The following is a 26523-nucleotide window of genomic DNA, read 5'->3' on the forward strand; positions in this document are numbered from 1 at the left end:
TCTTGTTCCACTATCATGCTCAGCCTTCGTTTGGGTTTCAGTAATTCCTCTCGATTACATTGTCTTTAATGAGGTCCTACCAGGCCTTTCACACCCTCTTCACCACTGATTTTGGATCACTTGTTGTTCCCTGGGTTTGATAACACCACTTCCTTTCCTCCCCCTTCCCCTCTCCCTTGTCCCTCTGTAATTGTCACTCCGTTGTTTTCTCCTCCAGATTGTTTATCCAGCCTATCTTATCAAAATAGACCTGCACTCTGTTTTTTTAATCTCCATGATGTCTCTCCTTTCTTGTGTTTTTTTTTTGTTCTGAATAGTTTAATAGTTATGTAATTCCATATAATATCTATACTCTGTTGGTCCTACTTGTATTTACAGTATACTAACACTTCATACTTGCAGTGATTTTAATGGTTTTTTCCTTTGAACCTCTCACATTTATAATAGATTTTGGATTCTTAATTTATTTGATGGTCAATAAATTGCTCCAGTTTTGATCTACTGACATTTAATGTTTAAAACATACTTTTAAGGACAATAAAATTTCCATTGTTACATCCATTTTGGTAACCTTGTATTCTTTGAATTGTAATACTTGTATTGTAATAGCCTGTTTCCTCCTTCTCTCCTAGTTGATAGTCACAAAACCAAAACTAAAATTTGTGTATTCTATCATTTTTTCTTATCCAACTGTCTTTTCAGTAAAAGTGCTATTGCTACTAATTCTTTTTACTACCTACTTATTGTTTGTTATGTTTATTTTGTTCTACTTTCATTTCCTGTTTTAAAATGTTCTATTCACAGAAATAACCTTTTAAAAAATTTTCCTATTCCTAATATTAAATTGAAATATTAACCATTCCAAATTATCAATTACTTCACAACAAGAGAGACCCATTTTTTATTTGGGTCATTGGGGTACATGATTAGAAAAAAATATAGCTATTATTTTTCATAGTTATAATTGTTTAGTTGATTTTGGATGTTTTTTGGGGGGTACTTAGCAATGAATGATAATGTGAAAGTATTGTATGTAGTTGACAATGTTAAAGGTCATATTGAGAACATGAGTCTATTTAAAAAGAGATGAAACAAAAGCTCAGGAGATCAATTTAAGACATTCCTATCCTTGAGAAGAAGGGGCTGTGGGTTAAGTGTTGAGGTTCGCGCTTTGGACCCATCAGGTACTCTGAGGGATGAGGAGGTTGTCTGCTCTTGTAAAGATATATAAACTTAGCATAGTGTCACTGAGTTGGAATTGACTTGATGGCAGTGGGTTTGGGATAATTTTTAATAGCTGAGAGGATTTTAAAAATTTATTGTGGTTTTCTAAAAACTCTTTGCTTCAGTAGATTATGAATGGTTTTTGTGGTCTTCTTTATTTTAGGAAAAAAGAAAAGCATCATCCATGTTCCTAATAAAGAAAATCAGAACAAAGTTAAAGAAACATTTAAAAACAAGTGCGTTTCAAAGGGACCAAACCAGGAACGTAGATCTGAAGAAGTAAATGTAACTGTCACAAAAAGTCAAAGAATTTCCAGGAAACCATCAAAATGGTGGGAGGTAACTCCAGAGTATAGTAAGTATGTTAACTAAAATTTTGTTCACTCATTTTTCTATAACTTTGCTTTATATTTCTATTCTCCAGAGAAAATATGAGGACAAGGTTCATTTGGTCATCAATAGCAATATTAAATCAATTAAAAAGATATTCGTTGAGGCTCTGCTATTTGTAGTAATCTAGGTAGCCAAGATACATCTGGAAAAACAAAATCTACATGCAGTGTTTTTGTTGTCTTAGAGCTCACATGTTAGTGGGGAGAGAAAGACAAGGTAGATAAATAATATCACTTAGTAATAGGTAATAAAGAAAAGCCCAGAACAGAACAGAACAGAACAGAACAGATATAGAAATGGTGGAAACCACTGAAATTCTTTGGCTACACAAGTGGCAAGGGGAACTCTCCACCTGCCCAAGGTCGATTCTCACAAGGCAGAGGTCAGACTTGTCTCTATCATCATCTCAACATCTTCTACCTGATCTTTTACTCTTCCACCAACTGCCCCCTCATCCCCCTGTCACTCTACATCTATTCTTGGTTCAATAATCTTTTGCATTGGCCACACAGAACTTACAGATAATACTCACAATTACTGGGTTTACTAGGCAAGCAAACAGGCTAAGATCAGAAGCATATAGTTCTCTTGTCGGCAGTGTCTCTTCTTAACCATGTTGCATTGACATCTCTGATTCTCAGCCTCAGTCACATGTTCCCTTGGCCCATTTAAGGCCAATAAGTATCCAAAGGGCAGCCTACTCAGCAAGCCTACTCTGGAGGTACTCAGCTTTACTCATTCCATGGCCTGGGAAGCCCATCCATCTGTCTCATGGGCCACCACAGCTCTTCTGCTGTGCCTCAGAGGACAGAACAGAGATCATGGTGTGCTCCACTCTTGGTTCTTTGTGTGTGTGGCGGGGGTGGAATAGGGGAAAGGGTTGGGGTTGGGATTCTCTGCTTCTGAAATGGGCCACTTTATACCCAATGGAATGGCAAAACAAAGAAATGGTAAGGACCTCTGCTTATGAAAGGAAAGCTATAGAGCAACAGATTTAAAATACCTTAAGAATGTGATCTGGCAAGATGTAGGGCTTGTTCATGGGTCTTGAGTGACTTTTAATTTAGGCAGCATATTATTGTCAGTTTCCTGCTCTTGAGTTGTCCATCTTCATGATCATCAGTATCCATTGTTTTCAGCACTTTGCTGATCTACTTGGACTTTACCAACCATGATAGCCTTTTGAGCCCTTTGTAGCGACTGATCTCTTGGATACTATGTACAAAATAAATGAGCCTAAGATAGTGATTAAAGCCATGAGACAAACAGAATTCCTCAAAGCAAGTATATATAGTTAAAAGCTAAAGGTGAAACCCCGAGGAACACCGGGGTAGCCACAATAATAATGGGGAGAACCAGAGAGAGTTTTGGAAGTTTATCATAGATTTAAAGAGTCTGGTATCTATACTTGAGAGAAAGTCGGGACTTTCTACTCTTGGAAACTCTCAGGAGCAGGTCTACCCTGTCCTATAGGGTCTCTGAGTTAGCATTGATTTGATGGCAGTGAGTTTGGTGGGTCTCTGTGCTATAAATTGAAGTACTATATAGTCTAAGAATTTAACTGGGGGAAAAATCAGCCTATAAGATTTGCTTGTGTGAGTTTTTAATGTGTAAATATAGCTAATACTGATACTCAGAGAATCAGATAATCTGTATAGATGCTATGCCAATTTTAGGTTATCCTTCAATCCTCCAGGTCCTGTCAATAGCAATGAATTATCATTGCATCATGAAAGTGGGAACAAAGCTGCTAACAAAATAAATCAGTCATCTAAGAATATTGGGACAGCAACTACTTTCTTGACAAGGCAGAAGACAGCTACTCAAGGCAGTTCAAGAGCATCTTTTTCAAATGATAAAGTGTCTGGAGCTATCGACTATGATAAGTCATTGCAAAGTAACAAGGAGGATGTAGCTAAGAAGAAAAATGTTGATCATTCTGGGTAATATTTGCTATGTGTACAATAGAGTTGTCTTTGTTACAATATGTAATAGTTTGTCTCAAATATTTAGTCAACTTTAATATAACTCAAAATGGGGAATTATGTCGCACAGGGATTATGAGTATTAGATTTAATAAGGTAAAAACTATTATCCCCAAAGAGATGTTTTAAGTATCTTTAATTTTATTTCATTAAGACTTTGTCTTAATACTTTTTCCCAGTGATGAGAATAATTAACATTTTTGAGTGCTATGTGCCAAGTATTTGCTAGATGCTTTTTAAAAAAAATCATTTTATTAGGGGCTCATACAACTCTTATCACAATCCATACACACATCAATTGTGTAAAGTGCCTTTGTACATTCATTGCCCTCATCATCAAAACATTTTCTCTCCACTTAAACCCCCGGCATTAGGTCCTCATTTTTCCCCTCCCTCCCCGCTCCCCCCTCGCTCATGAGCCCTTCCTTGATAGTTTATAAATTGTTATTTTGTCATATCTTGCCCTATCCGACGTCTCCCTTCACCCACTTTTCTGTTGTCCATCTCCCAGGGAGGAGGTCACATATAGTTCCCTGTAATTGGTTCCCACTAGATGCTTTCTCTGAAGTCTTATCAGTCTTAAACTAATGAGGTGTGAACACGCTCTTATGCATTCCTTTTCCTTTTAATGGCTTCCATTCAATCAATCAACAAATATTGAGTACACACTATATTGTTAGAAACTGCAAAGTGCTGGGGATATACTGAAGTAAATGATAGTGCCCCCAAATGAACTTGTGTATGTTATGGCACAAAAAAAGACAGTTTACACATTCTATTTAACATTTTCAGATTATTCTCATATCTGTTTTCTTATTCCAGTTCTCTTTATGAACTATTTCAGGTGTTCAAAAACAATAATAGTCATATGAAGTATCTAGTTCGCCATGAACTTGTTTAAGATGTAAAGCATTATAGTGACCTTTGAAATCCCATGTGCACCTTTACCGAGTCTGTTTCTCTCCCTTCTTTTTTAGAAGGAACTAGTATACTATCATTCTCGTGAACATATTTTACACTTTTCTTACATATACATGTATGCAAACATCATTGTATTGTTTTTAAATTTTTCCCTATATTTTTCATTGTATTTCATTTTTCTCTCTTTAGTATGCACTTTTTGGAGTTGACTCATGATAAAATTAATTTTATTACTTTATAGTAGAAACTTAAAAAATTTTCTTAAAGAGCTAGAGTGCAAATATTTTAGCCTATGTTGGCTAAAAGACAAAGTTGAGTCTATTATATAGATACTCAAATATCCATTTAAAATGTAATCATTCAAAAATAAAAAAATCATTCTTAGCTCCCAGTACTTAAGAAAGGAAGTGTCTAGATGGACCACCTTGTAAGGCTGTATTAAAATGTATTTAGACTCTTACTGAAGTAATCAGTGGTGGAATTTACATTTCTTGAAGGAAACATGAATTTGTTTCCTTGCTACTTTCACGTAGCATGCAACCACTGCTGACATTGAAAGCTTGGGTGTTATGATGCTGAATATGTTTCAGTGTGCTTTTACACAAAGGGGCACCACGAAGAAAAGCTATATCTTCCAATTTTGAAAAATCCTATGGACCAAACTAGAGTAGAAATTATGATATCAAAACAGAAAAAAATCTGTAATACTGAAAGTTGATCCTTTGAGAGTATCAGTGAAATTGACACACTGTTGGCCAAATTGAGAAAAGAAAAATATGAGAAGACACAAATAACCAAATTAACAAATAAAATGGGAGAACCAATTAGGCAGCTAACTGCAAGATTCAAACCCATTAATTACTCTTCAAGATAAATGAAGAAACTAGCTATTGCCATTACAGATCCACAGTCTTGAAAACTTCCTGTAGGATTGCTATGAGTCAGAATCAACTTGATTGATTCTGTGGGTTTTTTGTTTTCTGTTTTGAGGAGACAGTTCTTCCCTACTTCAAACCTGAGGGATTATCTTTCAGCACTATATTAGACAATATTCTGTTGTTATCAGTAAGATTTTTATTGTTCAAATTTTGGAAGCTGATCATTAGGCTCTTTTCCTGGTTTACCTTCGTGTGGCAACTCCATTGAAAGCTGCCTACTATGTTATATTACACCCTACTGTTGATACAGGTGGCATAGGTTCTTGTATCACAGCAGCACACACGCCACTATAGTAGGACACACTCCCTGACAAATGGTAGGTATATTATCTATCCATCTGTTTATTTCTGGAAGAAATGTCTTTTGTGTGAGTATAAACAATTATTATTTTTATTTTCATAGGGCTTTAGAAAGTTCACAGGGTCATGACAGTTCAAATATTCATCTCAAGTGTCAAACTAGTGAATATACATGGAAGACGGGAACATATTTTGAAAAGCTTAAGACTTCCATTTTAGAAAGAAGGTATGTATTTTGTCTAAGGATAACAGGTGTTATTCACTAAATTAATTGCTACGTAACAAATTACTTCATTACTTCGTTTTAATATCGCTAGTAGCTTGCCTTTTCTGCCCTCCCTATTAGTTTCTGTGGGTTAGAAATCTGGGAGAGGCATAGCTGACTAGTTAGGGCTTGAGGACTTTCATGAGGTGTACTTAAGATGTTCCTCTGACTTAGGGGCCTCTGAAGGCTTACCCGGAGGATCCTCTTTTAAGATGACTCTGGTAGCTGCGTAGGAGTTAGAGTTCCGTGCTGGTTATTGTCAGGATACCTCAGTTCTTTACTTAGTGGGCCTCTGTATGACATGACTGCTCAGTATGGTACCTTGCTTCCCACAGAGCATATGAATCAAGAGAATATGGCTATAATGGAAACCACAGTAGTTTTAAAATGACTAGTATCTGAAGTTTCTCATTATCACTTCCACTTTATACAATGATCATGATTATACTTAAAGGGAGGGAAACTAGGTTTCACCTTTTCAAGGAAAGAGTATGAAACTCATATTTAGTTGTATATACTTTTAAACTAGTATACTTCTCTAGTGTACTAAAATAGGCCCTAAATAAAGCCATATGTCCTGGTAGTATAGTGAGTTACTCATTGGGGTGCTAACCACAAGGTTAGTTTAAATCCACCAGTTCCTTCGTGGGAGACAGATGTGATTTTCTGCTTCTGTAAAGAGTTACAGATTCAAAAACCCACAGAGGCAGTTCTATTCTGTTTTAGAGGTTTGCTATGAGTCAGAATGACTTCAATTACAGTGAATTTTGTTTTGGAGTTTTTATATGTACTCTTTAAAAAAAATCCATTGATAGTAAGTTATAGGATATTCTCAGACTTAAAGAATGGTACAACATCCTTTAAAATTAAACTTTTCCTAATTTTAATTATACTTTGTTATTTGTACTTTTCATTGTAAAATAAAATGTGTAACACACTTTGTTTTTCACATGTACTGTTCACTAATTTGATCATTGTGGAGCTGTCATCAGATTTGCTATCTCCATCAACAAAATCTCAGCGCTACCTAGATTATGACCCCTGTTTCTCTGTCCCTCTCGCCCCTAGCAACCACTGTTTACTCTGGTCTGTCTCCATGTGTTGTGTATTCTTGTTGCTAGTTGCCCTACAGTAAATTCCAACTCCTGCTGATACCATGTGTGCAGAGGAGAACTGCACATAGAGGAGATTTTTTTTTTACTTAGGTCTCTTATAGGAATTTGAGGCATGCCATGTCAATTGTAGAGCAGAAACTTGGTTTCTTGATTCTTCCCACAAGCAAGGAGCTTGGTGGCTGGGATACTAGCCTTTTTTGCTGGGGTAATTTCTCCAATTTATAGTAAGCACTATCTTACCTGGCTTGGGGAAAAGATGGAATGTTGGAAGAAGCCATTTTCATATCCCTTGTGACTCATCATTGACTCAGTGTTTATTATCCATCTGTAGGTCTTCTGTACCCTGATTCAGAGCCTCTCAAAGCCAAATATCTCCTTTTTCTTAAATTTCTTGGTGTATTTGTGGAAAAGGGTCTGAACAGTGATCTGTTTATTCTGACACCTTCCCAGAATCCCCTGTTATTATCTGAGTTGACTTAATATATGGCCTTGATCCATGAGTTAGTTTTAAAAGGTTATAAGACCCAGTAATTGTCATATTTGTCAGTCAATTGTAAATTGTATTCTTTTTTTTAATGCAACAAGCATTATATCCTTGTTGACATAACATCACTATTGGTTTTATAAAAAATAAATAGCAATTTTAGGAGAAAATAGCCATATACACATTTATATATATATATGTATGGATGCATTATAAAAACACACAGGTTGAGGTTTTTTCCTTTTTTCTTAAGTGGCCCTTCCAGGACCCGAAAATATATAATGTCTGGAAAGAGTAATTCTGATAAGGGCAGAAAGGAAGCTAAAAAAAGAGCTGGTAAGTTATTGTTTATTTTCTACTGTCTGCATATTTATCACATTACATACATGGAGTAAGATGTATTATTTTATTTAAACTGTAACCAATAACAAATATATATTGAGTAATTGTGCTTCAGAATTCTACCATACAGATTTGTAAGACTACCTGCCTTGCGTGGTGCAAGTGTTTTGGAATGGGCTACTAACCTAAGATTGATGGTTCAAACTCACCTGACATGCACCTCAAAAATCAGACCTGGCAATCTGCTCCCATAAGGATGACATTCAAGAAAATCTCACAGGAAGTTTTATACTGTAACATCATGGGGTCACTGAATCAGAAATTACTTGATGTCAGTGAGTTTGGTTTCTTTCTATTTGGTGCCTAGGTGCATGGATTTTGTTTTGTCGTACAGAGGATCACTCTGAGTCTGGACTGATTCAGTGGAACCAGGTGACCATAGGCGGTGAATGCACAAGACAGAGGGAGTGGAGCATGCACCATATGGGAGGGGACGGAATAGAAGAGAAAAGTAGTAGTCCTTTCTTTTAAGTAGGGCATATTGAAATAGTGGCACATGGAAATCTACACCAGTATTCTGAATTTTTAAGCTGGTAAGGGTGTAGATGAAACAAGATTGATGATATGTTGATGATTACTGAACCAAGGGCAAATAATGACCTTCTCCACCTGCAGAAGAGAAAAGGAGAATTCAACTCTGCATCTGTCCAAGGATGCTCCCAGTAGGCAGATATCTGACATGCTCCATCCTTCAGTCTTCTTGACCCTATTCTGACACTAACCCTTCTTCCCATTGCACTCTACTTAATTCATAGGCAGTTCTCACAATTGCGGGGTGTATTAGGGAAGCTCTCATAGGTTACAAATTGTTAAGGATACAGTTCTTTTGTCCTCTGCACCTCTTTTTAGCATGTTGGCAGGTATGTCTGGCCATTGTTCTTTCAGCCATATGATCTATTGGCCTCTGCCTTAGGCAACTGTTAATGAACCTCCTTGTGGGATTTTCTTTTCCCAGAGTCAGAGACCAAAACACATCCACATCAATCATTTGTTAGATGTTAAGAGTAGAAAAATAGAGGTCATAGGGGGTTAATGGGTGTTCTTGTACCTGATCTTCTGAATGGCACAGGACTTGGCAATGTTCTCTTCCATTGTTTATACATTTCATTTTAATAATTCACTTTGTTTTCTCAAGCTGGCCTTTGACAATTTCTGTTCAGCTCTTTGACTTCATCATTTCTTCCATTTGCCTTAGCAAATTATTCTTTGATTCTCTTATTCTATGATTAAGAATGAGTTTTCAGTCTCTTCTGACATCCACCCAGATCTTTTCTTTCCTGTCTTTTTAATGACTTTTGCTGTCTTCATGAATGATATTCTTGATGTCATCCCACAGATCCTCAGTTCTTATCGACTTATTTTAATATTCTTCAGTTCCAACCTGAACTTACAGATGAGGAATTGGTGGTCTGTTCCACAGTTGGCCCCTGGCCTGGTTTTAGCTGATGGTATTGAGCTTCTCCATCGTCTCTTCAATAGATGTATTCAATTTGGTTTCTGCATATTCCATCTGGAGAAGTCCATGTTTATAGTCACTAATTGTTGAAAAACAGTATTTGCTACAAAGAAGTCATTGTTATTAGGTGTTATCATAATGGTTCCTCCCTTAGCGACCCTATGCTCAACAGAATGAAACACTACCCAGGCCTATGCCATCCTCACAATTGTTCCTGTGTTTAAGCCCATTGTTGCAGCCATTGTGTCAATCCATCTCATTGAGGGCTGTATTAGTCTGGATAGACTAGAGAAACAAATTCATAGACACTCTTATGTGTATAGAAAAGAGCTTTATATAAAAGAGTAATTGTATATTGAGAAAACAGCCCAGTCCAGAGCAAATCCATAAGTCCGATATTATCCCATTATGTCGATACTAGTCCATTAATTCCACTTTTGACTCACATAGCCATGCAGCGACACTGAATGCAGGAAGATCGTAGCCGAATGGGTGGGAAGTCTTGTGGAAACAGTGGTGGTAGAAGAAGCATCTCAGCACTGGTGTGGGTCTCCATATGGCTCTTCCTGCTCCGAAGCTCTGGCTGCCATCAGCCTGTCTCCATACAGCTTGTCACAATAATTTCTTGCAGGGAGTGAACATGTGTCCAGCCTCCAGTGAGCTAGTTATCTCCTTAGTGCCTCCAAATGAAGTTATCAAGCTGCAACCTGATTCACAGGCTAAACTTCACCCCTTCACTCTTACGTCTCAAAGTGCCAACATTATGTAACTACCACCAGGGCCTTCCTCTTTGGTTGCCACTCTTATTTCACCAAGCACGATGTCTTCTTCAGGGAAGAAGTTACTGGTCTTGTAAAATTGTATCATATTATCTCTAGCTCCAAGACCATAATGTCCAACTAGTATTCCTTCCTCTTTTTTTCCCAACTTTTGCCTTCCAGTTACCAATAATTATCAATGCATCTTGATGGCATGTTTGATCAATTTCAGAGTATGGTAGAATTTCTGCTTTAGTGGTTGGTGTGTAATTTTTACTAATAGTTGTATTGACTGGATTTCTTTGGATTCAGATAGATATAATCCTATCATAGATAGCATTCTACTTCTAGACCTTGAAATGCCCTTTTTTTGGCAATGATTTGATGCCGTTCCTCTTAATCCTGTCATTCCCGGCATAGTAAGCTGTCTGAATGCCTGCTTTAAAATGGCTAATACCAGTCCTTTCAGTGTACTAAAGCTTAGTATGCCTTTCATTTCAATTTTTATGACTTCCAATTTCTCAGCTTCATATATTGTACATTCTAAGTTCTAATTATTAATTGATGCTTGTAGCTGTTTCTTCTCATTTTGAGTTGTGCCCCACAGAAGTTCCCCGAGACTTTAACTCCTAAAGGCATTATTCCATCTATGATCAGTTCTACCTTGAGAAGAAAGCTCTTCCTCAGTCATCTTTTACTTGCCTTCTGACCTGGGAGCTTATTATATGGCACTATTTCTGACAATACTCTGCTTCTTTTCATGAGGATTTCAGGATCTGACAGTGTTCTGCTGCCATTCATAATTTTTCAGTGGTTAATTCCTCAGAGAAATGACAGTTCATCCTTTTTTGAGACTTGTTTGGAGGTTCTAGCAGGGGAACGCAGCTTCTCATATACCCCTGACTGAAGGACGGTCCTCCTTCTATCAGGGAAGGTCATCCTCTTCAACCGAGCACACCGCTTAGGGAAGGATGCACATGGAGCAGTGAGGGAGGAAGGGGACACCCGCCTAGCCAGGCAGATCAGCCGAATCAACCCTGGCGATCAATGAGGTGACATGTTGCAGCCAGATCGCCCTCACATCCAGTCCATCCTTTTTTGTAGTCTGGAAGTTGCTGAAACTTGTTCACTTTGGGTGATCCTGCTGAGATTTGAAATCCCAATGACATTGCTTCCAGCATCACAGCAACACATTAGGCGCCACATTACAACAAACTAACAGACTGTGGAAATAAAACATTATATTATTGTAGATTATGCAATCTATAATTATATATTCTAATATAGCAATATATTATTACATATGTATAATATATAACTTATATTAGTCTATTAACCATTTATTTTTATATCTTGAATTTTGATTCATCCAGTGAATCTTATCTGACCATGAATAACTTGCTTAAAAAATTAGCTGTTGTTTCAAGTGTTATTTAACTATTAGATATATTTATTCTCTGTCAACCTCTGGGAAAATATTATGCTGTCTTTGTTTAGTTTCATTGTATCCTACTGAATAGTATGGAAAAACCCTAAAATCAATTCTGAGGTGATTTCAACTCAAGGCAAATCTGTAGTCCAGGATAGAACTACCCCTGTGGGTTTCCAAGACTGTAACTCTTTATGAAAGTATAAAGCCTCACCTTTTTCCCATGGTGCAGTGGTGATTTTGAACTGCTGACTTTTTGGTTAGCAGCTCAACAGGTAAGCACTATGCCACCCGGGTTCCTCTGAACAGTACAAGAACTAATAGAGTGTTTTATCAGTTCAAATTTTACATTTAAATTGAGCATTTAACATAGAGTACTAAATTAGTAGCCATTTCTCTTGTGATATTATCTTTTTGCAGGTCACTCCAAAATTAAAAAATCAAAAGAGAGATCAGAGAACAAAATACATCACAAATTAAGTAAGATTTTTTTTTCTTTTCAAGTATTATATTGAGGAATTTTCTATTACTTTACCTTTGTTTCTAAAATGCCGGAAAAACCTGGTTTAAGTGGCAGAGATATTATGAGTTCCATAGGAAATCTTCACAGCTATTAATTTGCTCTGTTGTCTACAAATCTTGCACTCTTCAACTGTTTGCCCCAAATGAAGGATCAACGAGACTAGATAGCTAGGGTGGAGGATTTTGTCAAAGTAAGTGTTATCTGCTAGGGAGATGGCACTCCTAACAGGTTTTCTTCTCAACTTTTTCCCGATTTTAAGACGTTAACAAGCTGTAGCTAAGCCAGGCAAGAAGACAATTATGAGCTAGTTTCTAATATGAAGGTCAGATAGAGCTCCCATGGTTCCCACTGAGGGTGAAATATTTGAAAATCAAGATTGTGGGAATTCATACCTGTGTGGAGTTTCCGTCTGTGTTCCACCTTATACTTAGGGCTTGGAGTATGCATACACTGGTTATTAAATAGCCGTGATACATTTTTCTCATTGGTACAATGAAAACTCATATCTTCCAATTAGTATTAACAGGCTGCTGTATCTCTCAGTATTTAATACCTGTCTTAGAGTAAAATGATGGCGAGAACCAGAAGTAGACTAAAGGAAAAGAATGTTTGTTAACAGTGGCTGCAGCATCTAGAAAGAAGAAAATCCAGCATTATGATATTAGTGCTCAGCAAATTCTGCTTAACTGGAACTCTCGTAGGTGATAGATGAAACATTTTAAAATAAAGGAAATGTGAACACTTTCAGAAATTCAATTATGGTATAAAGACTGTCTGGCATTAAAAAGTCATCTTCAGTTTAAGAAGTCAGGAGATGAACAGAAAGAAAGAGTAGTCATTGTTGAGATCTGAATTCGTAACTTGTGTTCTTCACATGGAAGAAAAGAGCAAAGATACAAAAAGGTTGAAACCATAAAGGATGGACCTTAGTGCAAATAATATAGAAACAGCAGGCAAAATATTCAAATCATTTGTGCATTTTTAGAAGAGGAAACATGAAGAAGAGAAGACGGGTTAAGAAGTAGCAGATGACAACTTCTTTGGTTTAAAGATAGGTTTGGGTCTGCAGTTGGAGGGTTTTGTGGGGTTTTTTGCATTAAATAACCAAGCAATTAAAATATATAATGAAAAAAAAGGAAACATATATTTTCATTTAAATAATAGAATGGGAGATTTTAATAAACCACTCCAATTGGCTATAACACACACAAAAAATAGAGTTTACATTGTTTAGATAAATTGAATGTGTATATGTGTATATATACATGTATACACATACCTCACTTTACTAATTTTCCTAACAAAGAACACTTGGATTATTTTCAATGTGTTGTTTGTTGTTGTTATAAACATGAAATATATATAAGCTTGTAGTATTAAATTATACCCATTTTTATATTTTGTAAACGCATTTCCTAGAAGTGAAATTGCTGGGTTAAAGGCTAAAGTGATTAGTAGATGTTGCTATGTTGTTTTCTGTCATTGTGTTTCTACTAATATGTGAGGGTTCCTATGTACCTTTAATATTTCCAACTCTTGGCATAATCTGTCTTAAAAGAAGTGCAGACAGAATAGTAAAATTTCACCTCATGCACTTTGGAGAGAGTAGAGACCAGTTCATGGAAAAAGACACCGTGCTTGGTAAAGTCTAGGGTCAATGAAAAAGAGGAACACTTCCAATGAGATGGTTGACATAGTGGCTACAACAGTGGGCTCAAACATAACAACGTGAGGATAACACTGGTAATGTTTTATTCTGTTTTTCATAAGGTAACTGAGGTGGAACCAACTCAACAGCACTTAATGACAGTAACAACTGGATATTATCAAGTTTTTAATTATTTGGCAATCTGTACCTGTATCTTATTGAATTCTCTTAATGATTAGTATAAATCGATATTGAAAGTTTGGTTTTTCCAGTCATTTGTTTCAAAGCATTTATATTCTAAAAGGTAATATCTATTGCAAAGTATCATCCAACTGAACATTTATTTGTGGTGGTTTTTCTCTAACATCTTTTTATAGTATTGCCCTCCAGCTCACCAAATGTTCGCAGAACCAAACGAATACGAATGAGACCTCTAGAATACTGGCGAGGGGAGAGAATAGATTATCAAGCAAGGCTATCAGGTAGAATTAGAATTGATTCTTTAATGTTTCTCAATAATAAAATAATAATTGTTGCAGGTTTTGTTTACATTGTCCTGTAAAAATATATATACATTTATCTCATTTAATTACCCACTCTGCCCACAATGTGACAAGAATAGGATTCAAATCTTGTCTGATTCCTGTTAAGATAGTAAGTTTTGGCGGAGGGAAAAATGAGGAGCTGATATTAAGGGCTCAAGTAGAAAGCAAATGTTTTGAGAATGATGATGGCAACAAATGTACAAAGGTGTTTGACACAATGGATGTATGTATGGATTGTGATAAGAATTTTACAAGCCCCCAATAAAATGATTTTTTAAAAAATCTAACAAACTGGGAAAAAAAGAAAAGATAGTAAGTTTTTTCCACCTACCTTTGATAGCTTTTTAAGACAATATGACTTTATGGAGTGTTATTTCTGTATTATTAGGCCTGCTTGTAATTGCATACAAAGAAGCATTAGATCAGAAGATAAAGAAAATTATAACTGGCAAACTATTTCTTTTTAGGTTTTCCATCCAGTTATCTCACCATATTTTTAATAAAAAAAGGTGAATACTGAGCAGTATAGTGTTAACATAAAGTTATTTCCTTTCTTTGTTGAATATAGCTAAATCAGAGGACAAAGCTCAAGTGCGAATTACTATAGTTTATGCCTGGCTGCTCCTCTTACCCCCTTTAAGCCTCCCTGATGACGATATCAGGCAAGCAACAGATTTTATCAGTGCCTTTAGATTAAGAGTAGTAGAGACATAAGTCATATTGATTGTTATTTCAATTATTAGAATGTAGTAATAGTAGTACAGTTTCAAGCGTTTCACTATAAGAGGGTATGCTGTTTTAACTTGTAACTGTTTTAAAACTTCAGGAGGATTTGTAGTTGGTGGAATACTATCCCCAGACACAATGCCACATAAAGGGAAGAAGGCAAATGGAGACAGAGGACAATTCAAGGAAATAATTAACACGAAAAGGATATGCCTTGCTAACGATGAAAGAAGTATGAACTTATTCCTGACAGTAACTTTTAGGCTTTATTTTAATAACATAGTGCTTTAAGAAGAAGCGCTATGCGTCTTTTGATATTTACCCTTAAAAAACGTCAGACATAATACTTTAGGTAAAATTTGCTTTTTAATGTCTGTTTTCCCCTCACGTTTAGAAACTAGCATAATACAAACCATATCCTTATGAATAATTTGCTCACATTAATGGTGCTTTCTTTTACAGGTTTAAACTATAGTTAAAATAGACATTTTAATGTATTCTTTCTAATGCGTATTGTATATTCCCAGCTTTCTTAAAGATTATGCAAAATATTTAACTCTTTGATCATATAAGAATTTAAGAATTGTCATAATCAGCATATTATAAGTATGAAATTTAAGGCCTTTGCTTTTAGTTTAAATCGATGTATTTAAATTAGAATTTGTCTGTTACTTCTCTGGCAATTTTCTTCTATACTTGTCTATAGCTGTAATTTATCCTGGACTTTTTTTTCTTTAACTGAACAGAATCTTAAGTTATTAGTTTATGTTTCACTGTTATTTCTTTTGCAGAAAATAATTTAGTGGCAAATCTAAATGTACCTCTAGGAGATCCTTTTCAGCCAACAAGGGTAAAGGACCCAGAAACAGATGCGAGTATTCTCATGGGTAAGATCCGATGTGATAAGAGAAAATATTTATTAACAAGTTGTAAGAATAAAGGACTCCTGGTGATTAAAGGAGTAAGCATTGGGCTGCTAACCCCGAAGTTGGTTTAAACCCATCAGCCACTCCACAGAAGAGAGATAAGGCTGTTCACTCCCATACATATTTATTGCTCTGGGAACCCTAAAGAGATGTTCTGTGTCTTATAGTGTTGCTGTGAGTCAAAATTGACTCAACGGCTGTAAGTTTGGTTTGTGTTGAATAAGAATAATTGTTGACCTGCCTATCTACTTTCCTCTTTCTCTAACTGGCTGCTTCAGAGCTAATGCCCAACAGAGAGTCTGATTTCAGCAGTCTCTGGGGAAGCATTGATGGCAGACAACCTTGACGGGCCATATGATACCATGTATTTTCCCTCTGGGGTACAAATTGTCTTCCTCAGCATGGTTCAGTTTTCTGTGACTAAGAGAAATTACAGGAACAAAAGCTGTTTATGGGAATTGCACCAAGTTAGTTGACAGTTCCTGTTAGAGTAAACCAGCCTCTATCAACCATGGGGTTCATAGGCGCAACTGTATGGTGATAATATAAAGAGATTATAATACAGTCATAGAGAATAGGAGGGATGGGTGGGAGAAAAGATAAAAATAAAGGCATCAGACACATTTCATGGTAGCATGCTCACCTCTGGGACGGCCATGATCTTAGCAGCCAGGTCTGCGGAGAGAGAGAATCTTTACTCTCTTGGGATATTTGTAGGTAGCCATAAGACATGCATATTCAGTAGTTACATACCTCAAAAGGTGGGTGGTAACCGCAGAAAAGTTCCTGAGCTCACAGGTGAGGAAACCTATTACCTGCATTGGGGGAGGGTATGAGGGGGGATGGATGCCACAGTGGAAGGAGATAAGGAAAAATGTCTGCTTCCTTAGAGGAAATAGAATCAACCGTGTGCTCACTTTAAGGCAGCTTAGCTGTTGAGGGAAAATCTGGGAATGGTATTTAAAGCAGGATAATTACTTGGACTTTATCTCTAACTTACCAAAGGGGTGGCTTTCCTACTATGGAATACTAGCTTTCCAGATTCCATCTGTGATAAGTTAGGGAATAAGTCCTAGTCATATTTCCCATAGTGTTAGTTTCCCACATGTTATAATACCGTTAGGGGCAGCCAGTAACTAAGGGCAACATATAGACAACTTTCCAGGCTTTGGGATATCAGTTGTGATACTTGGATATGAAACGTTAAAGTTGCTGCAAGGTCTTAGAACTAAGCCTCTTTTTGTATTCGATAGGCATTCATAATTTACACCCTGGACAGTGGAGAAGGCCATGGGAGGTCCCGACAGAGGGTCTGTAGTTGATAGGGGCTAGTAGGAAGCATTTAGCTATCTACCAACAAGTAATATTACATACACAATTTATTTAAATCTTTTGATTATTATTATTATACTAGTGTTTATTAAGTAATTTTTATCCTAAGAGGACAAGGAAGTTCTTGAAGTTCAAAATTTTCATGGAAAAGTTACATTAATTTTTTTGTGTTCCATTTTTCCATGTATGTCCAGAGAGGCTGTAAAGGAATTCTCACTTTACCCTTGCCTGTGCCATTTTAAATACCAAAGCTATTTTCATATTCAAATATTTGGCAACATAGGTAGAATTACAGAGTGCCTTATTTGGTGTCATATCTAAAACTTGCTATGGAGTTTGTCACATTTGCCTCGTGAGTCTATGCTTTTCTATATCCTTTACTCCTGGACAACATTCCTATACATTGAGGGCAGCAGTCAGAAGCTATGCGGATAGAAACAATTCGTATATTACAGGAAAGGTTTGAAAGGAAAAAGGACATTCCAAAGTAAGATTTTAATATGTGAAAAACAGTTGGAACTCTAGTTTTTCATAGACTTTACCCGACAAACTTGTTATTAATCAAGTTAGCTCAAACTACTTATTGTCATAATGATGACACATTTGTATTGAGGTCTATGCTGCAGGGTATTTTTTTCTAGTATCTATTATTATTTTTAAACTACAGTAGTAATAAAATCTTGTGGTTTTTAATAGTGAAGACATATATATTATAATTATTAACTTGCTTGATATCCACAGCAACTCTTTAACATCAATGAACTGTTATGCCAGTTTACAGAAAAAAGTAGAGAAACTCATAAAGAAGTTAAGTTGCTTACTGTGTTAGTCTGGGTGGACTAGAGAAACAAATTCATAGACACTCATGTGTATAAGAAAGAGCTTTATATACAAGAGCAATTGAATATTGAGGAAACATCCCCACAAACCTTTTGGATCCCTCATGTGCGTGTTTATATTGCTGGATCATTAAGTACTATTGCTACTGCTTTACAATCCTCCAGCCCAGTCCAGATCAAGTCCATAAGTCCGATATTAGCCCATATGTCTGATAACAGTCTATAAAGTCCTCTTCACTCACAAAACACATGCAATGGCGCCGAATGCAGGAAGAGCACAGGCCAGTGGGTGGGAAGTCTTGTCTATCCAGAGGCGTTGTAAGCATCTCAGTGCTTCCAGGGGTCTCCACGTAGCTTCTCTGGCTCCATCAACCTCTCTCCATGTTTCTCCTCCACAGGGATGTCTCTCAGGGAGTGAGCAAGTATCCCACCTCCAGCAAGCTATTTATCTCCTTAGTGCCTACAAATGAGGTCATCAAGCTTCTACCTGTTTGACAGGCTAGCCTCCACCCCTTCACTCTGAATCCTCAAATTGACACCAGATTATGTAAATACCACACTTAACTAAGATCATACAACTAATAAGACAGGCAGGCTTTAATCCTCCAGCATTGTAGTTTCATAGCCATTAGCTTAATCATTTATTATTTCTTTCTAAGACAGGTTTATACTTAGAAGTAACCTACTGAACATATAAGGGGGCTTCATAAAGTTGATGAAAAGCGGCATTAGGGTTTTCTCCACAAACCTTTTGGATCCCTCATGTGCGTGTTTATATTGCTGGATAATTAAGTACTATTGCTACTGCTTTATATTTATGTTATTATTTCCTTCATAGATCTTATAAGACCACGAGATACATGTCAATTTTTTGTTGACCATGAAGAGTTGAAAGTATATAAAACATTGGATACACCTTATTTTTCTACTGGAAAATTGGTATTAGGACCATGTCAAGAAAAGGGAATGCAGTTTGTTGGTCTAGACACATTGGTGAGTGTTATCTTTCTCTCTCTATTTTTAACTACTATAGGTACACCACTTTTTTTAACTTTAGGGTCCAAACATGTTAAATCTGTTTAGACAACTCATCAATAAGTATTTGAAAGTACCCATTCTTTGCTTTGAGAGTCAGAAGCTTGAGCAATCAATGGTCTTTACTTAAAAGAGTCTGAGAGTACAGGTCTGCAAATAAATCATTAGGTTAGAGTTGAGAAGGATTATACCGAGTAAGCCTAATTCCTCAATTCTCAGATCTTGTAATTGAGAAATAGAGTGTTCAAGAGGCTTCTTCAAAAGTCAAGTCGTTAGCAACAGATTCAGCAAAGGAGGTAGTTCCTTCAGCAAATACTGAACAATATACTTTTATACAATATTATGGTCAGATATAATGAGATTCAAGATGAGTCACAAACATACGCTCAAGTGTCAATTTCCTGTACGCACTTTTGGAATTTCAGTTATCATTTAAAAGAGTACCTTGGGCTGAGGTTTACTGGAGTAGGGTACCTCTGGACACTTAATTCAGACTCGGTTTGCTGACCCATGGAACTTTAGCTGAATGCTTTTGGGTTGAAGCTTACAATGCAGTAATATGCCCCTGTGTGCATTTATTAGCATACCTGAATGAACTTTGTAACATGTTCTGATAATCCTGAGCCTCTCTCCCTAGGCATTACAACTTACTGTCTTCCTTAATAAACCTGTTAATCATGAATTTTGTGTGTGACTTCTGTGTAGTCATTGGCAATGGATCTTAGAACCCAGAGAGGTAAAAAAGGCAATATCAATTAAGACAACACAAACTCATTATGGATAACATTGCAAAAAATTAAAATTTTGGAACAATTAATTGTGCTCATTTGGAATTTGTATATAAGACAAGCAGCAGTTGTTCTAACAGAGCAAAGAAATACTGAATAGCTTAAAAGTGAAGATGTCACTTTGAGAACTAAGAAGCCATGGCATTTTCGATTGCCTCCTATATGTTCAAAAATCATGTCGTGGACTTTCAGAAGAATGGGCAAATCTTCATTAAAGAAGTGCAGCCAGAAGCCTCATTAGAAGTGAGGATGACTACACTTCATTCACATAATTTGACAAATGAGCATGAGAAAGCAGCCTGAGTAGAAAGGCTTACTGCTTGGTAAAGGAATGGGTCAGTAGAAACAAGAAGACCCTCAACAAAATGAATCGACACTATGTAATAGTGGACTTCTACAAATAAGTGATTGGGAGGATCGGTGCGGGATTTTGTTGTGCACGGGACTGCTGTGAGTTAGCATGAGTCACCTGCATCTAACAGCACAGATCGTAACATCTTCCGGGATTAAAGATTAAAAACAACACATTTCAATAAGTTATTTAGTGGATAGCAAAAGTACAATTAAAAGTAAAGAGAGATACACCTTATTGAAAGAAATGTCATTATTGAGTGTAGTACCCAGTAAACTAATTCTTTTAGTATACAAATGAATTTAAATAGTATAGTTTTGGAAGACTTTAATCTTCAAATGAGTACATATTACGGTGTGAGACATGAAAATAATAATAACTTATAATATATCAAGGGGTCACAAGCGTAGGGGAGCTCAAGTATAAAGAAAATGTTTTGCAAATGATGGCAACATTTGTGCAAATGTGCTTGATACAATTGATGTATGGATTGTTATATGGGCCCGAAGAGCCCCCGATAAAATGATTTATAAAAAACAGCAACAAATGAGGCCACATTAAAGGCAAGTTATACTTAACTGAGTTAGTAGAAATTATTAGAAAATTATTCATGCCTTCTGACCTATGATCCTCATTTATAGAAATTCTCCTAGGGAAATAGTTACGAGGGGGAAGGACTGAATATATTGTTGTTTACTGTCACATTGACCATAGTTGTAACAATGAGAAATAATGAAATGTACTGTTGGAAGAAAAATAGTTAATATTAATGTTTTGGCTTAGTGATAGGGTAAGCAGTTATATTCTAGTGACTTAATGATAGGACAAACTATTATAAGCAGTTATTTAGCACTTTATATGTACTATACTAAGCATTTTTATATCTAAATTGATAGATAAAAATATTAAAAATGCTTAGTATAGTACACATTATAGTGCTATATAATTAAATAAGTACATCAAAAGTAGCCATTTTAAAACATGTATTATAAGCAGAAACGTGTAAAAATATTTTTACAGATATGCATATGAATTTTCATAAGCCAATAAGCCATAAATAATAAAGATTTCTGCCCGTATTTTCTATTTATTGCCTTAACAAATTGCTATAAATCTAGTGACTTAAAACAACACCCAATTACTATCTCATAGTAATTGGGTAGATTGCTGGAAGGTAGATTTCTGTTTAGAATCTCAACAAGGCTCAAATCATGGTATCAACAGGACTGTATTCTTGCCTGAAGGCTTTGGGGCTGAATCTGCTTTTAAGTTCACTCAGGTTGTTGGCCAAATTCCCTTCCAAGTTGTTGTTAGGACTGAGTCCCTGTTTTCTGGCAGGCTGTTGACCAGATTTTCCTCCACACTGCCCTCTCTCTCCTCAGCTTCTAGAAATAGTCTATCATGTGTGGCTTCTGACCCATTTCAATTCATTTTCAGTGCCAACAACTGCATGAGTTATTCACTGAGTTAGAATAGACTAGAGAAAGAAATTCATAGACACTCATGGATATAAGAAAGAGCTTTAGATACAAGAGCAATTGAATATTGGGAAAGCATCCCCACCCAGTCCAGATCATGTCCCTAAGTCCACTATTAGCCCATATGTCCATTACCAGTCTATAAATTCTTCTTCAGACACACGCAACACATGCAATGATGCTGAATGCAGAAAGAAAGATCACAGGCCAATGTGTGGAAAGTCTTGTGGATCCAGTGGTGGTATAAGCATGTCAGCGCTGGTGTGGGTTTCCAAGTGGTTCCTTCAGCTCCAAGGCTCTAGCGTAGCAACATGTGTCTTGGCCGCAGGAATGTCTTACAGGGAGTGAGCAGGTGTGCCGCCTCCAGTGAGCTATGTATCTCAGTGCCTCCAACTGAGGTCATCAAGCTACAATCTGATCGACAGGCTAAACTCCACCCCTTCACTGTTAAGTCTTAAATTGACATCAGATTATGTAACCACCACATTCACATTCTTACATTTTCTGCTGTATTTCTCTGCTTTCCAGTAGGAGGAAACAGTTGTCTTCTTCTAAGAACTCGTGATTAGATCTGACCTGCATGAATATCCCAGGGTAATTGCACTATTTCAGAGTTCCTTTGGCTATACAGTGTAACATAAATAGTGTGGATTGGAGTTGCGGTCCTTATTTTCTGCTTACCATACTTCTTTTAAGGTCTTTTAGAATGTAGTTGATGTGGGAGTGGTTTCATTTGAAATGAGATTTTTATATCTTATTTTTCAGGTTTTCTTTGTTTACTCTGGTGACCTTTTGTGTACCTTACATGAAACACCTTATCTAATGAGTACTGGAGATTCATTCTATGTTCCTTCAGGTAAGAATAATTAAAAGCATTTTACTTCACACAGTTACAGTTCAAGGATGCTTGAACTGTACAAAAAACTGAACAAAATTGTGCAAAAATTCCATTATCTTTTCATTTATTTTTTCCACAAATTTTTTGAAGCCCCCTCATGTAATTCTAAGGTAGTTGCATATGAGTGTCATGAAAATTAGGCTATCATGGTCAAAATGAAGTGTGCTGTGAATTGTGCCAAAGCAATTTGGTATATATTCATCTTCATTTTTTTTTTCTTCCTGGTTTTTTTTTTTTTTTTAACATTTTATTAGGGGATCATACAACTGTTATCCCAATCCATACACACATCAATTGTGTAAAGCACATTTGTACATCGTTTCTCAAAACATTTTCTCTCCATTTAAGCCCCCGACATTAGGTCCTCATTTTTCCCCTCCCTCCCCGCTCCCCCCTCATCTTCATTTTTATCATTAGGTAAATATGTTAATATTTTGTGACATGAAAATTGAGTGAGTTATTTATTGCTATTTATGAAAGTAAGTAGAAGATATGTCTTATCCTAAAATAGGAAGAAAATAGTTCCCCCATGTTATCTCTAAGACATTATGTGAAGGAACTTTTAAAATTTAATTGAGGAATGGAATGAAAAGATCATGGAATTTTCCCTTAAACTTTTTGAAGTTCCCTCATATAGTCAAACAGTTTAAGCATGCATAACAGTGTGCTTCAACTATGGAAGAGTACACGTTTTTGGAAATTAGAATTTGGGTTTATTTATTCATTCAACAAATATGATTGTCTGTTGAGGCCAGGTATTTCTCTAAGAGTTTTGGATACATATATGAACAGAATACATACTAATTCTTGCTCTTGTGAAGCTGAACATTCTAACAAAGAAGACTATAATTTATGTACATTGTCCTTAGTATATGGCAGTACTGTTTTGAATGCTTTAGATGTGTTAACTCAGCCAATCAATATGTTTTAATTTCCAATATAAAAATATTACACTATGGTACTTACTGCTAATAAGTCTGCTTAGGGGATGTTTTGGTTATTATTTATTATCTAAAAGCTACATTTGCCTGTTTTTGTTTGCAGTTTTACTTTCACTAATATCTTAATATTTATACCTACCAGTATTTGAAGGTACAAACAGTTTAGGAGCTTTTAATATTAACCACAATGTTGGTTGCTCAAAGCCTACCTAGAGCCACCATAGAAGACAGGCCAGATGCTTTGCTTTTGACAACCCTATAGAACAGTTTTGCTCTGCACACAAGGAGTTGCCATGAGTCAGAATTGGCTTGATGGCAACTCAAAACAGCAACATATCTGAAAGAATTTGGAGGAATTCACAGCAGTTCTAAAAACCTAATAAAAATTGTGTTCAGAAACACATACTTCCTCCCCTGTGGGCCTGTTTCACCTTATTTCTGCATTCATTATCAGAATAATGGGAAATGTACATTCTTTTGTGGCTTATCAGGATCATAACACTGCCACTGAGTTGATTCTGACTCTTCATGACTCTGTATAGAGACACTGTGGTTGTAAATCCTTATAGGAGCAGATGATTTCAATTTTTCCCAAGGGGCCACTGTTGGATTTGAACCACTGATCTTGCAGTTAGCAGTCCAACCCTTACTCAACAGTTCCACAAGGACTCAAGAGTTATTTTGAGTTAAATAAAATGTTTTTATTTTGTTATATATTGTAACTGTCATATAGTGATGGCCAAATGCTTAATCAAAAGTAAATGATAATCTCTAAGGAAATAACTTTATTTTCTTGTCATTCTACTTCTAGGTAACTATTACAACATCATAAATCTTCTGAATGAGGACAGTGTTCTTCTTTTTACACAGATAAAAAGTTGAAAGATGAAGTAAAGATTAAACACGTGTGAATATGTATATAAAAGTTTGTACAGTTGGAACATTTTGTATTTGTAATTATTTGTGACATTGTTAAATAAAATTTTATTTAGCTTAATGATTACTTATATTAGGCAAACATATGTCTTGTGATTTTTTTCCACAAGTATTCAGCAGCAACCTAGTGCACTGGACCTATTTGCTTTGAAAAGACCTTTGAAGTTTTTAATTGCAAATATGTTAGTTTGATGACTAAGGTTCTCAAGTAACAAGCCAGAGTCTCCAGTGATGTCCAGATTTATGGTCCTATCATAATAACATGTAAGGAATACCAAAACCACTGTTCCCAAAGAATAATAAACAATTCTATTTCAGAACAGATCCAATTAATATGCCCAATTATTTATTTATTTAAAATATATCATTAAATATTTCAATAATAGGGAACTGTGGTAAATGATACATTGAGAATTTCTTCTTTATAATCTTCATTTTTAATCTATAAATGTATATATAAGCTTTTCATCATGTATATTTCTGTTCACTTTTAATGCTGGAGAGTGTGCCCTCTGCTTTTGCTTTCTGTGCTCCTCCCTCATTTTTGTATTAAAATGAAATGCATAAGTCAAATCACCTAATTTTTCTTTCTTTTGTATAGATAATGTAATTACAGTAATTCCTGAAGAAGTTGATGTTTCATGGTGATCATCCTCAGGCTACCTTTGTTTTAGGATAATATTTAATGGCTATATATATTTAACTATATACATTTAACGGTATATATACATACATATATAAATTAGACAGTGTGTGTCTACATAAAGGGAACACAGAAAAAGAGATGGAAAAAGGGAGGAGGTGGAAAAGAAAGGTGAATGACGGTAGAATGTAGGTGATGAGCAAATATAAAGAAAAATATGTGTGGTAAGCACTCTAAATGACAGTAACTTAGAAAACAAGCCCACCCACCAAGATAGTACCCTTTGAAATGAGCTATTTATATAAAAAGACCAATGTAAGCTGTTGTATAAGACTAGAATATTGTAAAATACCAAACACAAATGTGATATTTTTTCATACTTTTTAAAGAAGATAATAGAATATTTAAAATTATAAAGATACAGTCTTACAAAGGAGACTTTTAACATCTGTGCAGAGAAATATTTCCCTTCATTAAACAAATATAATGTTCTTTTAATTATTAAATAGCAAGGAACACATATTTTATACATTTCACAACAGTATTGTTAAACATGAAAAATCAGTGTAATGTAGTTTTTTAAATGCTGAAATCAAAGTCTCAGGAATCTTGATGTAATCTATCATGATTACAATGAGAAGCTATTAGGAACTTCACAGGAACATCCTGGTTGGTGACACTATACGTAAAAGGTAGCACATTCCTCTTTGGGATATGGAAGCGCTGCCCTGTGATCCCTCCCCAGAACATCCTTGGTCTCTCTTCATTTGTATCCCTTTTTGGTTGTAAGCAAGTTGAATCCCTAAGTATGGTATACTTTGTGAATTCTGAGTCATTTAGTTAATGAACTCATAGGGCAGTGAGACTAGAGGGAACTGGGATCTACCTATATGACACTCTGAAGCATCCATCACTACATGTGAGCTCATGTAGTTCTGGGTGGCTGGATCTGAGAAGTGCTGCCTGGGGAGCTGGCCTGAAATAGTGTTCATCTAATTTGTGAGCTGTGACACAACTCTGGTGGCTAGGATCAGCGAATGTGCTATATTAGTAGCTGGTGACAAGAATGAACAAGAATAAAAGCACCCCTGGGTGGAGCTTTCATAGTTTACATTTTTCATGATAGGCAAGCATCAAGCATCTCTCTTTGAGTTAGTGCACGGAGTGGTGTCACCTGGGAAGGTTTTCTCTGGTCACAGCGAATTGTTTCATAAAAGCAGTTTCACTTGAATCTCATCTTTTG

The 26523-nt window shown here is 36.0% G+C and overlaps 1 protein-coding gene across 1 annotated transcript in view; it reads left to right on the plus strand.

The window, feature by feature from the left end:
- CENPC (centromere protein C) overlaps nucleotides 1-25161 on the plus strand; it is a 62990-nt gene extending 37829 nt beyond the window's left edge. Inside the window, exons 9-18 of the mRNA XM_045284191.1 lie at nucleotides 1388-1579; nucleotides 3314-3560; nucleotides 5865-5987; nucleotides 7879-7961; nucleotides 14219-14323; nucleotides 15213-15344; nucleotides 15904-15999; nucleotides 19048-19202; nucleotides 22628-22718; nucleotides 24513-25161. Of these exons, the coding sequence (XP_045140126.1) occupies nucleotides 1388-1579; nucleotides 3314-3560; nucleotides 5865-5987; nucleotides 7879-7961; nucleotides 14219-14323; nucleotides 15213-15344; nucleotides 15904-15999; nucleotides 19048-19202; nucleotides 22628-22718; nucleotides 24513-24583 (1295 nt within the window). The 3' untranslated portion in view covers nucleotides 24584-25161. The remainder of the gene's footprint in view (nucleotides 1-1387; nucleotides 1580-3313; nucleotides 3561-5864; nucleotides 5988-7878; nucleotides 7962-14218; nucleotides 14324-15212; nucleotides 15345-15903; nucleotides 16000-19047; nucleotides 19203-22627; nucleotides 22719-24512) is intronic.
- The last annotated feature ends 1362 nt before the right edge of the window (nucleotides 25162-26523 follow it).

This window comes from Echinops telfairi, unplaced genomic scaffold, assembly GCF_000313985.2.
Source record: "Echinops telfairi isolate 266 unplaced genomic scaffold, ASM31398v2 ScPeMD7_7468;HRSCAF=8506_0, whole genome shotgun sequence".
Taxonomy (NCBI): Eukaryota; Metazoa; Chordata; class Mammalia; order Afrosoricida; family Tenrecidae; genus Echinops; species Echinops telfairi.